We start from the raw sequence: 13,361 nt of genomic DNA, 5'->3' as shown, positions 1-13,361 counted from the left end.
TCTAGTGCTTATTAGCTGGGTGACCGCAACCAAATAATTTGGTATCTCTGTGCCTCAGTTTTCCCATTTGTAAAATGAAAGTGGTTTGAATGGTCTAAAAGGCCTTTTTTCAACTCTAAATCTATGATCCTATTCCTAAAATCAGGAAGAAAATTAGAAAGGTTGTAAGAGATAGATTGTGAAGGCTCTTAAATACTGGGCTAAGTAAGTATTTGTGACTGTATAAGGCAGGTACTGTGGAGCCATTAAAGGTTTGTGAGTGAGGAGTGATGTGATGAAAGCATGGGGTAGGATAGGGGACTTGAGTAGAGAAGGGTTCTATGACTGGAAAAACCAAATGATTCTGGATTAGAGAAAGAATAGCTCAAAGAAGAAGACAGTTTTCCAAATAGGAAGAAAGGAACAGTTAGAGAAAAAGAAATAAAGGTTTTTAATGGCATAGAAGCTAAAAACAAGAAGAAATACATATTTTTTAGAAGTCCACTGGGAAGATGGTGGATTAGGTCAGAAAATTTCAAGCTCTCAAGATTTTCCTCCACAAAAGAGATAAAACAGCACCCCTGGGCCAGCATAGAGCTGTGAAAACATATAAGAGGAGGGGCAGAACAATTGGAGAAAATCTGAAGAAAAATCCTGGACAAGATTTCCTCCCTGTGAAGAGTAAACACCTCTAGGCTAGGGTCAGCTTCAACAAGTGGCAAGCCCTGGAGTTAGCTGGTTTGGGAGGCTACATTGGCCCCCGCCACAGGAACTTTTACCCCCAGGACAATGCAGGGAGTTGGGTGTCTGATGGCGGGAACCTCTTCTGACAGGGAATGCCAGACCCGGCTGTGCTGCAGAGAGCAGCCTGCGTGAGAAAGAATCAGAACACAGCCGGTGAGCGCAGAAGTGGTGGGGTGGGGACACCTCTGCTGTGGGCACTTACAGGAGCCTGGAGGGCTTGGTTTGAGTTCAAGGTCAGAAGGGAGAAGTGAAGAGGATTAGAGGCACCATCCTCCATACCCCAGGACTAGAGGTGATTATAAAAACTAAATTGTTACCAAAAAAAAAAATGCCCAGGCAAAGGAGAAAGAATCCAACCCTAGAGAGCTATTATGGGAATAGAGAAGATCAGGGTTCATCTTCAGAGGAGGATACTGAAGCAAAGAAACCCTCTTGTACCTCAAGGAGTAATGTCCAGTGATCACCTGCCCCAAAAGAACTCACTGAAGAACTTAAAAAAGACTTTAAAAATCCAATGAGAGAGACTGAACCCAGGTCCTCTGACTCAATCCATCACCTGGTCCACTACAGCGAGTTGCCTGCCTCACCTTTGATAAACTATGCAGCACTTTCAATGATATCCAACAATACCTGGGCACAAAACTGGTCCACTTCATTAGAGGGGACCATGCAGTCTTTCATAAGTGCCATTGGCTCAGAGCTCTGCCTCAGTTTCTCTTATTGTAGGTTGGATAATTTTTGCCCCCACAGAGGACATGAAGGACAGGCATGAAGAGGCTGTTATCTGTATTGCTGGAGGGAGCAATCACATCTACGAGGCCAGTCATAAAGTAAGGCAATAAATATCATGTGCCCACTACGCATGAGGCACTGTGTACTCAGCAATGGGGAGACAAAAAGAGGCAAGGGAGCTCACAATCTAATTAGGGAAAGAACAAGTAAACAAGTAGGTATAAACAAGGTATGTACAGGATAACGGGAAATAATGGAGGGAAGGCACTAGAATTAAGAGGACTTGGGAAAGGTTTCCATAAAAGATGGAATTTCAGTTGGGACCTGAAAGAAGCTGGGAAAGTCAGGAGGCAGAGATGAGAAAAGGGAGCATTTTAGCTCTGGAGAAAATGCCTGGAGTCAAGAGATGGTGTATCTTGTTCATGGAAATGATGCTAGTGTCACTGGCTCAAAGGATATGTGTGTAGGAGGGTAGGAGGTAGAAGAAGAATGAAAACATGGAGGGTCAGGTAACAAAGAGCTTTGAATGGCAAACAAAGGATTTTTTATTTGATCCTGGAGGTAACGCAGCAGCCATCGGAGTTTATCGAATGTAAGGGTGACATGGTTGGATCTGATATTTTGTTTTCAGCCAAAGATAAAGTTTATTAAAACATCTGTCATATTGAGCAGACTCTTAAGAAATCTGAACTATTGGCTATCGGCCAGATTATAAGAATCTGAGTGGACTTGATATTTATTGAGTAGGAAGAGGGACCACAGACCTGCAAAAATACTAAAGTATGGAAATCTTGGGTGGTCTGCAATCTGCTGTCAGAGGGAGTTCTTGTACTGTAGAGATCAGAGATCCAGGGAATAATTAAAATACAATATGATTCTAGGACAAAGAAGAGAAATAAACAAGTTTGAGAGAAAAAAAGAAAGAAAATAGCAATCATTCAGGGAGCCAGACCAAAAGGGACATTGAAATGAGAACAGATCAAAGCAGAGCTAGTCAAACCAAGGAAACTCATTAATGCATTTCTCTTAAACTTGACAAAGCTGGTCATTTCTTTTTTTTTTCTTTCTAAAAATACTGTATACCATCATCTATCCCCACTGCCTTTTTAGTTACTCTCCAGAAAACAGAGTGTTACTATCATGAGGCTTTACTATCAAAGGATATATGAATGGATAAATGGGGCACCGGGAAGGGGTGTTGCTTTAAGAGAGAGACCCAAACTTTTATGAGGTAGTATTTGCTGTATGACCCTAGGGATTTTTTTCTCTTCTCAGGTGGGCCATGGGGGCTGGGTAGGCATTAAAATTGGCCTTACCAGGTAGACTCTTTCAACAGACTCTGGTGGGGTAAGTTCTTCCCGCTGCTGCGAGACCTTTGATGGCTCATCTTTGTTTTTCTCTTTGGAGCTGTGTTTCCTCTTGGGAGACTTGCTATCTTCTTTTTCCGGCTTCTCTCCTTTCTTTTTCTTTTTGGCAGAATCTTTTTGTTTTTTTTCTAATTTCTTTTCTTCTTTTACACGCTCTTCTTCTGCTATACGGTCCTGTTCTACCTTCCAAGCCTGTTCAGTAATCACAACAGCAAATTATTTGAACATTAGAAGTGAGGTCATAGATCAAATGCTAGGTTGGTTAAACTGAGGTTGGTTTTAGAGAACATTGAGCTTTTCTGGATAAAAGGCATTTAGAAAATGAAGGTTTGATTTTAGAAAATAGATTGAATTCTGGTGAAATTTGACCTACTAGATTTTTTTAAAAAAACTTGGTTCTGTTCACAGTTCAGCAAAAAGTGTCTATCTGAATGTGCTTCTAGATTTCAGCAGTTTAGGGTTGCTTGTTTGATCAGCAGACACTGGAGCAGCTCCATTTAAGCACTTGCTTATAAGTTTTAGTACTGTTTTGGTCTTTGTTATGTTTCTGTTGATGTGTTTTTTTCTCCTTTTTTTCCCTCCTTTTTTCTCCTACGGCAGTGACTTCCAGCTTCTGAGGAGCTCCGGTAATTGATCACTGCTGTTTTTATTTCCAAATGAGCACAGGTTTTGGAAGTTAAAGTGAACTAAATGAATTTTGTTTTAGAATTTGTTTTTAGGCTTTTATAACATTTTTGAGTCAACCCAATATTTGGGTCTTTCTTGCCTAAGATAGTATTTGTTCCCCCTACTCCATTTGAGTGATGAATACTGTAAATGGATTTGGAAGAACTAAAATATTCTAAGGGCAGCTAACTGGCACAGTGGATAGAGCTCCAAGTCTGGAGCCAGGAGGACTTGAGTTCAAATGTGGTCTCAGACACTTACTAGCTGTTTGATCCTGGGCAAGTCACTTAACCTTGTTTACTTCAGTTTCCTGATCTGTAAAATGAGCTGGACATGGATATGGCAAATCACTCCAGTATCTTTGCCAAGAAAACCCCAAATGGGGTCATGAAGAATCAGACATGACTGAAGTGAACAACAACAGAATATGCTAAGGCCAGGGGTTCTTAACCTGGGGTTCACGAATTTGTTTAAAATTGTTTTTTGATAACTATTTTAGCACAATGGTTTTTTTTAAATTCCTGTGTATCTTATTTTATGCATTGAAACAGACAGACAAGCAAATATTATTCCAAGAAGAAATCTATAGGCTTTTACCAGATTGCGAAAGGGGGTCCATGATACAAGAAAGGTTAAGGACCCATTAATCTAGGCTATTCCTGTGCCCAATGAGTTACAGTATTCAGTACCACTAGTGTGCTACCCTGCCTGCCATGGCCACGAGCAGCTATTGGCAACAAATAGGGGTGTTTTGCATGGAGGGTTTCCAAAGAAAGGTCAACAGGAAATGTAATTAGCAAAAGCTGAAAACCATGTTGCCCTGTTTGGGAGAGAAAAGGAGCCTCACCCCCCACTTTCCTTTGGCTTCAAAGTAACAGGAGCAACATAGAGCATGGCCCTAGATGTTAGGAGACCTGCTATCTGGTTCTCTCTCTGACACAGTCTGATTCTGGACAAGTTAACAATAACAATTGTTACAACAACAGTTAGCATTTATAAAATGACTTAAGAAAGTGCTTTACAAATATGTTGCCATTTGATTCCCACAACCCTGGGAGGGAGGTGCTATGATTATCCCTATTTTACAGATGAGGAAACTGAGGCAAACAGAGGTTAAGCGACTTGTACAGGATCACACAGCCAACAAGCACGATATAGGATTTAAACTTAGGTCTTTGTGACTTCAAGCCCCGTGCTCTATTCACTGTGCCAAATAACTGCCTAAGTTACTTAGGTAATAATGATAGTTAATGTTGATATAGCGCTTACTATGTGTGCCAGGAACCATGCTAAGTGCTTTACCATTATTATCTCATTTGATCCTCGTAACAATCCTGGGAGGTAATTATTACCTTCATTTTGCAGATGAGGAAACTGAGGCAGATAGAGATTAATTGACTTGCCCAGGGTCACACAGCTAGGAAGTGTATGAGGCTGGATTTGAACTCAAATCTTCCTGACTCCAGGCCCAGTGCTCTATACTTTATACCATCTAGTTCTCTAGGCCTCAGTGTCCTTCACTGTAGAATGAGTGGGTTGAACCAGTTGATTTGTAAGATCCTTCCCTCCCAGTTTTTAAACTCTATGGCTCTAAGTGGGAGAATGTAGAGACTTTTGTCAGAGGTACTTTGGGCCTCCTCAGTTTTATTGGCATGACAGGGCTTCAGTGTAGTTTGATTATTGTGTGTATTTACCCATGTCACTTAAAGGATGCCCATCTTCAGAGCTGACTGCGCTTGCTCTCTGGTTTATCATATCATGGGCTGACAGACTATAGGTTCTTGTCTAGTCTGTTCATACAGTGTCGAGAAGACATGGGTGTGTCACCAACACACATGGATGTATTCATAAAATGGGGGTGCAGAAGACAGTTGAGGTTATGTTTCCTAGACAAAGACTGTCCATTGATTCAACCAACTGGCGTATGTTTGCAAGCGTACCACACCAATAGGAGGCAGAATAGTCTAGCGTAAAGAGATTAGGGTACGGTAGTCAGAGGAATTGGGTTCAAATTTGCCTCTGTTACATGCTACCTGTGTGACCTTTGGTGATATATTTGTCTTTTTTCTCCCATTTTTTCTTGCTCTTCATTTTTTCTTCTCAAGCTACAAATAAATGGTAATGTGGTAGTGAGGAAGGCTGGGAAAGGGACTCACACCATTCTTACAATACCTGGGACTCCCTTCCAGACCTTAGCCAGCAATCCTTTATACTGTTGGAAAGCAGGCTGTGGATTTCCAAGGTTTAGTCAGTGGCTAAATTGAATGAGGTCATCACTAGCCATTGACAGTACCTACCTTAGGTACCACTACTGATAACTTTTACTCTGTATGGATAAACACCTCAGAGCAATAATCACTGAATCAAATTATAAATGAATATCTTATCTCAACCTTGTCACTCATGAAGAATGCTATATCCTTTTCTTCAATTAAAGGAGAATAATTTTAAATAGGAAAAAAATCTACTAAATTTTCTGACTTTCTTCCCAATATACTCTGACTCTATTTCCTGGACACAGCTATTAATTAGAAGCATTTGCCTTGCTTCTAAATGATTAATTTCCAAAGGTCTTAGCCAAAAGATTGGATCTGACTCTATCGCAGTCACCTAACACATTAACTCATTTAGAGCTAGAGCTTCTTATTACAGTATGTTATTTTCCCTTTCTTGGATTACCTTGAGGGAGCTTTCTAGGACAAAAATAGGCTTGTCTTTCTCCTTGTCTGAATCCTCTGAGATGGTTCTGCTGCTTCCTTTGGTATCTACAAATGGGGAGAATCAAAGTCTTAAGTAAATATCCTGTTTTGAAGTAAGAAAGAAAAAAGTCAAGGGCCAAGGGTGTTCGAGCTGGAAAGGAGGGAATAAATTCATGAGAGAGATGCTGTGGAGGAAAAATCAACAAGACTTGGCAATTAACAAGAGCAAAAGAAGGTGCAAAGATTGACACTGATCGATGTTAATGCCTCCAGTAGACATAGGGAAGTTGGAAGGTAGAAGAGTTTGGGAAAAATGAGAACGAGTTATATTTTGTGCACGTTGAGTTTGAGATGTTCCAGGTAGAGAAGTCAAGCAACTGGTTGGCAATGCAAAACTAGCTCTAAGGAGAAAGATGGGGCTAAATATTTAGATTTGGGAATCATCTCTATAGAGATAATAAGTAAACCCATGAAACAGATGAAATGACAAATGAAATAGATGAAATTGAGATTATAATTGAACCCATGAAATAGATGAAATGAAATGAAAGGTATTGTGATGAATGAAAAGTTGAGACACAGTTTCTGGGAAATTAATTATTGCCAGTGAATAATTAATAAAAGATGGTCACTTGTCTGTCTCTCATAAACCAAAGACCCCTCATGAATCCCACTCAATACTTATATGCCCTTGGAAGAGTGGGTGTTCCTGAGGGTGAAAATCAACTCTAATTGGTTAACAAGTAATGAGAGAATGAATACTGTAATGAGAGGTGGACTTATTCTAATGAGGGCCTGGGGATGTGACTCTGAAGACTTAGTCTTGGACAAAGAGGCTTACCTCTTCCCAGATTACCCCAGTCTAGGGCAATCTAGACTAAAAGGGAATCTACTTCAATTCAAACCTGTTTGACTAAAACACAATTCACCTAAACTAGAATTTCTTTATCAGATCTGAACAAGATTGAGGAGAATGTTAAATCCAATCTCATTATCAGCCCTATTCTTCTGGGGCTGACTTGTGAATGAGGAAATAGAATGGGAAAAGAAAAACCTTAGTTCTAATTCAATAATTGGGTATTAACATAAGAGAGAAATGATTATTTCTTTTAATAGGAAGTAGAGATGTCATGGAAGTAGAATTGATAGGATTTGACAATTGATAATGAGGGGGACTGAAGGCAAGACAGAAATCCAAGACAATGCCAAAGTTTTAAGTATGAGTGACTGAATGAATGGTGGTACCCTTATCAGAAAGAAGAAAGTCAGGAGGAGAAGGTGGTTTGGAGGGAAAGGACTAAATTCAGCAATGACCACAAAATCACTAAATTTTAAAATGGGAAGGGTACACACAGGTGATCTAGACCAACTAGAGACATGAATGTCTACTAAATGGTCATCCAGACCCAGACTACATTTGATTATCACTAAGGGGAACTCACTACCTCCTGAGGCAATCCATTCTACTTCAGGGAAGCCTTTCTTTATGTTGATCTGACATCTGTCTTCATGTAGCTTCTACTCATTGGTCCCAAGCAAAATCAATCACATCTTTCTTCCACATTATAATCCTTCAATATTTGAATGCAGTGATAGTATTCCCTGCCCCCTCCAATTCTTCATGTATGTGCTGTCTGTCTATTTCTGTCTAGTATTTATTATGTCTTGGGCACTGGTCTAGATTTTGTGGTTACAAAGACAAATGAAGCAGTCCTTGCCTTTAAGGAGCTTGTAGGGGAGGGGGTAGGGGAAAGGATACAATATTTATACCAAACAATTAGAATATACAAAGTAATTTGAGGAGGAGAAGGAAGAGGAGGAGTACAAAGGGGAAGAAGAGAGCAACTACCACTTGGGAAATCAGGAAAGTCCTCAGGTAGGAGACAGAACAAAAACTGAAGCCTGAATGAAGCTAAGAATGCTAAGAGCTGGAATTGAGGCGTGGCACACATTCCAGTTATGGTGGACAGCCTATGCAAAGGTGGGGGATGGAAAACCAAGGGGAGTAGCAAGCAGATTTGCTTGGCTGGATTGTAGAGGTCATGAAGGGGAATAATGTGAAATAAGTCTTGGAAAGCTGGCTGGAATAATATTATGTAGAGATTTAAATGCCAAAGGGAGAAATTTCATTATACCATGCTTGGAAACCGTATCAAACAGGGAATATTCACTCAGAACAAAAAGTCAGAGACAAATGTCTGAGAATTTGGGTTTGGTTAAAATGGAAAAAAATACCTACTTTTGGATTTTTTTGGAGGAGAAGCAGCAGATTTTGTAGGAGTTGTGGCTTCTTCTATTTTTGCCATAGCAAGAGCTATTTCCTCAGCCATTTTCTTTTCCTGATATTTTACTTCTTCCTGTAGGACCCATTCCTGAATAGAGTTAACTACAAGTTCCAAATAGTTTCTGGGGGAGAAGAATACAAGAAAGCAGTTATCAATAAAAATCATTTTGTTAAATATCTGTACACAAATGTACCAAGGAGAGACAACAAGCAAATTGAACTTGAGATCCTAATGCCCAGAGTCAAGTTTGACCTCCTAGGTATCACCTCCTAGGTGTGAAAGGCTTTAAATGTTAAAAAGTAGAACATTTAATAACTTGACATTGTTGAGGAGGCAAATATGTTTTTTTTAAATTTAACATTTCTCCAATATCTTTTCATCTACATGTCACAGGAAGATGGAAAGGCACAGGATCACAGATCAAGAATGGGAAGGAAGCACAGAGGCCAGAGTGACTCTGTCCAAGGTCACACAAGTCTTTAGAATACCTAGCATCAGAAGTAGGATTTGAAACCAGATTCTTTGACTCCAGGGCCAGTTCTCCACTCCCTGAGGACAGGTCTTCTACAAAAATGCTAAAAATATCTCCCAATTTTGCACGTAGAACTAACTAAAGCTCAAAGTGCTGCCCTTTATCACAGGGCAGAATGAGCACAAGGGAACTTGGGAACAAAATGCCATTGAATCCTTGAGGTTAAAATCAGGTCAATACTAGACTTATGTTTTTGTCTTTCACTCAAGTTCTATTTTCTTGAATTCTATGTAATAAATGTTTTTCAAAAAAAGGTAGTCTAAAATGGAAATGCATGATTTTATATTGAATTCTCTGTGTTCTGCTGTGTACATAGAAACATTTTTTTTCTCATTTTGTATTTGTTTAAAATAAATAAAAAATTAAAAAATAAAGATCAAAATATAGAATTTGTGCTTTCTAGCTTCATCACAACATTCCCCAAGTCTTCAATCCATTTGGGTCCAATCAAGCGAATTTAATCTAATATTAGTTACAAGAATTAGTCAGGCAGTCAACAAACACTTATTGCTTCCTCCATTCTAGGCACTGTGCTGAGTCTTAGAGAAGTGTTTCCTTGGAGTTCAAATGCTTATTTCAGGTTAAGGAACAAACAAAACAAACAATCACCTGAATCCAACATTAGAATGGAGGGCAACTTCCCATTTTTCAGCACTTAGTTGTTGTGTATTCATAGGATTGTGAAAAACTAAAAGCAAAGAGTTGTCTTGGGTATGGTAATAGGAATCGATGCATCTAAATTCCTGGGATGCCTCTTGAAGAACCTGCAAATAAAAATAAATGAGAAGCTACATTTTAAAACCCTTATGTAGGGAATGTTTAAGAGCAGGGGCAATGAGAATAGACATGTAGACTATCTTTGGCCAAGGGCAGAAGAGGGGCATCAGAAGAGGAAGCTGTTCAGAGAAGTTAGTGGAACAGACACAGGAAGGAGGAAGTCTCCAAGGAGATATCTTGGCAGAGAGCAGAGAATAAAGGCAGTCATATTTTTAATAGTCACTAGCAGGGCTCATATGCTTATTGATCCTCTGCACCTGGGTAAACTAGAAAAGAGAAAGGGGGTCAGGGAGAGGATAATCAAAGTCAATTATGTAATATTTGCTCATAAGTCTGAGGCGGTGGAAGGACGGGTAGGTGGGATGAGAACACAGGAATCCAGGGCTGCCAGCAAACAGACAGCAGAGAGGTAGATTGCCTTAAGGATGAGTAGTAGGGTTGTCTTTTCAGGGTCAAAAAAGAAGCTAAGATTTTTATACTGGTAAGAGAAGTCAGCCTGACAGTCTGAAAGAACACTGGATTTCAAGTCAGAGGACCTTACTCTGCTACTGACTTCCTCATATGACTAAAGGCAAATCACTGAATTTGGTCCTCAGACTCCTCCTGTATAAAATGAGAGATAGGTACTTGATGGTTTAAATGACAATGAGTAGATTTCAAAATGGCTGGATGACAGAAGATCCAGAGAACAGTTATTAATAGACAGGTGCAATTTGGAGGGAAATCTGTGAAGCACCTAAGGATCTGTCCTTGGTGCTCTGCTGTTCAGAATTTTTATCAGTGAGTTGGACGGAGGCATAATTGGCATGCTTACCAAATTTGGATATGATATAAAACACAAGGAGTAGCTAAGACATTGGATGGTAAAGTCACAATCCAAACAGATCTTAATACACAAGAACAATCCGTGAATTCCAGTAAGATGTGGCTTACTAGGGATAAAAACAAAGGGCAAAAGATGTCATCGGAGAAACACATGACCACAAAAAACAAAACAAAACAATGGTCATATTGTGAGAAGAAGGGACAACCAACAGACAGCTTATGTACTCCATTATTATGTGTGATGTGGGAGGAGAATATGAGAAAATTCTCCAATTTGAGGGTGCGTGCCACTGGATGAGTGATTTTTTTGTGGGAAGATATGGACAAGAGTCTTGAAGGACAGGCAGGCATAGATGGGGCATTGATGAGATCACACACACGCTGGAGTGTTGGAATATAAATTCAAAAATCTACATTTGGATTCAGAAATAAACCGCTCAAAGATCAGAAGGAGAATTGGTTAGGCTAAGTATATGTCTATGTATGTACGTATGTATATATAAGTACATGTGTATCTACATACCTGTATCTATATATAAATATATCTGCACTTAATTGTAGCCTTCTGGGGGAAGGGGAAGGGGGGGGAAGAACATAGTAAAAAGTGCACAGCAGAAAACAAAAGAAAACTAACAAGGAAGCAAAGAAAAGCTCTCAACATAACATGTAAAACTTATCATATAGGATTTTGTGAAATGGAAATTTATTGCTGTATATTTTGAATCCTCTCTTACATTCCGCTGTGCACATGGCATGCTTCCCCCTCCCTTGTCTTATTATGTATTTGTTTCAATATTTAAATTTATAATGTATTTCTTTTTCTTTTCTTATTGTGTATTTAAATTTCAGTAATAAAAAAAGAAAAAATCAATTGCTCAAGTATTACATAAAGCAGTTCACGTGAAAAATATTTGGGGGTAATTTTTGGTCAGGTTGAGGCTTGATAAGAATCAATAGTGTGACATGCCTAAGAGGCAAATGAGATTTTAGGCTACATTAAGAGCAGCACTGTGTTCAGAGTGAGCCGTGTATTAGTCCTATTATTTGCTTCCTTGGTCAGAGCACTGCCCTGAGCATGATGTTCCAGGAAAGTCATTGACAAGCTAGACCAGATCCAGATAAGGTTACTGGGGTGATAATGAGGTGATTAGCAGAATTAGTTGAAAAAAACGCCCACCACAGCAACAAACAGGATTTCTTTGCCTAAAGAAGAGAAGGAAGGAAACAGGCATTCATCAGGTACTTGCCATGTGCCAGATGTTGTGCTAAGTGCTTTAAAACTATTATGCCACTTGAGCCGTACAACAATCCTTGGAGACAGGTGCTATTAGCATCCTCATATTACCGATGAGGAAACTGAGAGGATAAGTGACTTGCCCAGGGTCACATAGCTAGTAAAAGTGTCTGAGACTGGATTTGAACTCAGGTCTTCCTGACTTCAAGCCTGGTACCCTGTCCACTGTGCCACCTAGCTGCCTCTAGGTAACTAGGGAAAGAGTTAGCAGGAACAATAGCTTTATACTGTAGTGTAGAAAAGGCAGTAGATTTATTTTTTGAGAAAAGAACAAGTTTTTTGGAAGCTGAAGAAATCTGCTGGATGTCAGTAAAAGGTCCTGACCAATGAGAGCTGTCCTTCAGGAGAATGGGCTACCCTGGGATCCTTCCAGTGGAGGGCTTGAAGAAGACAAAGGAAGAGCATTAGTTGAGGGCTTGGCAGAGGGGTTTCCTGTTCCTGCACAGGTTGGATTAGATGCATTCTGAAGTTTCTTTTTTTTTTTAGCCTCTGATTCTGTGATTCTTTGACTAGATCTTTTTGGCCCTTTTAGTTCTAAATCCTATGATCCTTTGCCCCTCCTGTGAAAAAGGAGGGTGCCATTCCGGTGACCTTAAAGACTTGTGCTGTTTGTGTTTTGTCCTGGAGACAACAAACGTATAACTTGCACGCTAAATGTAAGAGAGGCAGCGTCCTTAGAGAGCTGCCCTTGGAATCAGGAAGACCTAGGTCCAGCTCCTACATCTGACACAGAAGAGCTGTGTGACCTTGGACAGGGACTTAAGCTCTCATTGCCAAGGATGATTTAGCATGATTTCTCTCAGGAGAAATCCTTTAGTTTACAAATAAGGAAACCAAGGGCCCAGGGACATTAAGTGACTTGCCTAAGGTCACATAGGTAAGTGTCAGAGGTAGAACTTTTTCCTAGAGCTTCTGAGTTCAGAGTCAATACCCATTTCCCTATATTATAACAGTTAGCTAGATAGCGCGCTAGATGGGGGTTGGACCTGTACTCATGAGAATGGCAGTTCAAATCTTGCCTCAAGTCATTCATAACAGTAGTGTGACCCTGGGCAAGTCACTTAGTCTCTGTGCCTCAGTTTTCTCAGCTCCAAAATGGGGATAATAATAGCACCCAGCTCCCAGGTTTGTTCTGAGGATAAAATGAGATTATATTTGCAAAGCACTTTGTGAACTTTAAAGTGCTGTATAAAAGCTAGCTATCATTACTGTTATTATTATTTTTGTTGTTGTTATACCTCTCTAAGAGTATGGGTTGCAGAGCAGGTGCAATAGAGGGAGTTACTTCCAAAGTGTTCCCTAAAGTAATGGGATGGCCCAACATACACATGCATAATACACACAAACACACACACAACATACATGTTTGTGCATGCACGTGTGCACACATATAATATAAATAATTATACCATATACATATTAACATATGTATGTTATATGCATGTATAGTGTATATTATAT

At 39.7% G+C, this 13,361-nt stretch overlaps 1 protein-coding gene across 1 annotated transcript in view; it reads right to left on the bottom strand.

Moving 5' to 3' along the window:
- SPAG17 (sperm associated antigen 17) overlaps positions 1-13,361 on the bottom strand; it is a 264,380-nt gene that overhangs the window by 102,579 nt on the left and 148,440 nt on the right. The window contains exons 18-21 of the mRNA XM_078154933.1: positions 9,614-9,768; positions 8,427-8,593; positions 6,168-6,253; positions 2,772-3,014 (exon numbers count right to left, since the gene is read on the bottom strand). Coding sequence (XP_078011059.1) covers positions 2,772-3,014; positions 6,168-6,253; positions 8,427-8,593; positions 9,614-9,768 — 651 coding nt within the window. The remainder of the gene's footprint in view (positions 1-2,771; positions 3,015-6,167; positions 6,254-8,426; positions 8,594-9,613; positions 9,769-13,361) is intronic.

This window comes from Phascolarctos cinereus, unplaced genomic scaffold (assembly GCF_003287225.1).
Source record: "Phascolarctos cinereus isolate Bilbo 61053 unplaced genomic scaffold, phaCin_HiC Scaffold_5;HRSCAF=322, whole genome shotgun sequence".
Classification (NCBI taxonomy): Eukaryota; Metazoa; Chordata; class Mammalia; order Diprotodontia; family Phascolarctidae; genus Phascolarctos; species Phascolarctos cinereus.
Note: the sequence above shows the minus strand (reverse complement) of the source record. Positions and strands in the feature narration are given on the sequence as shown.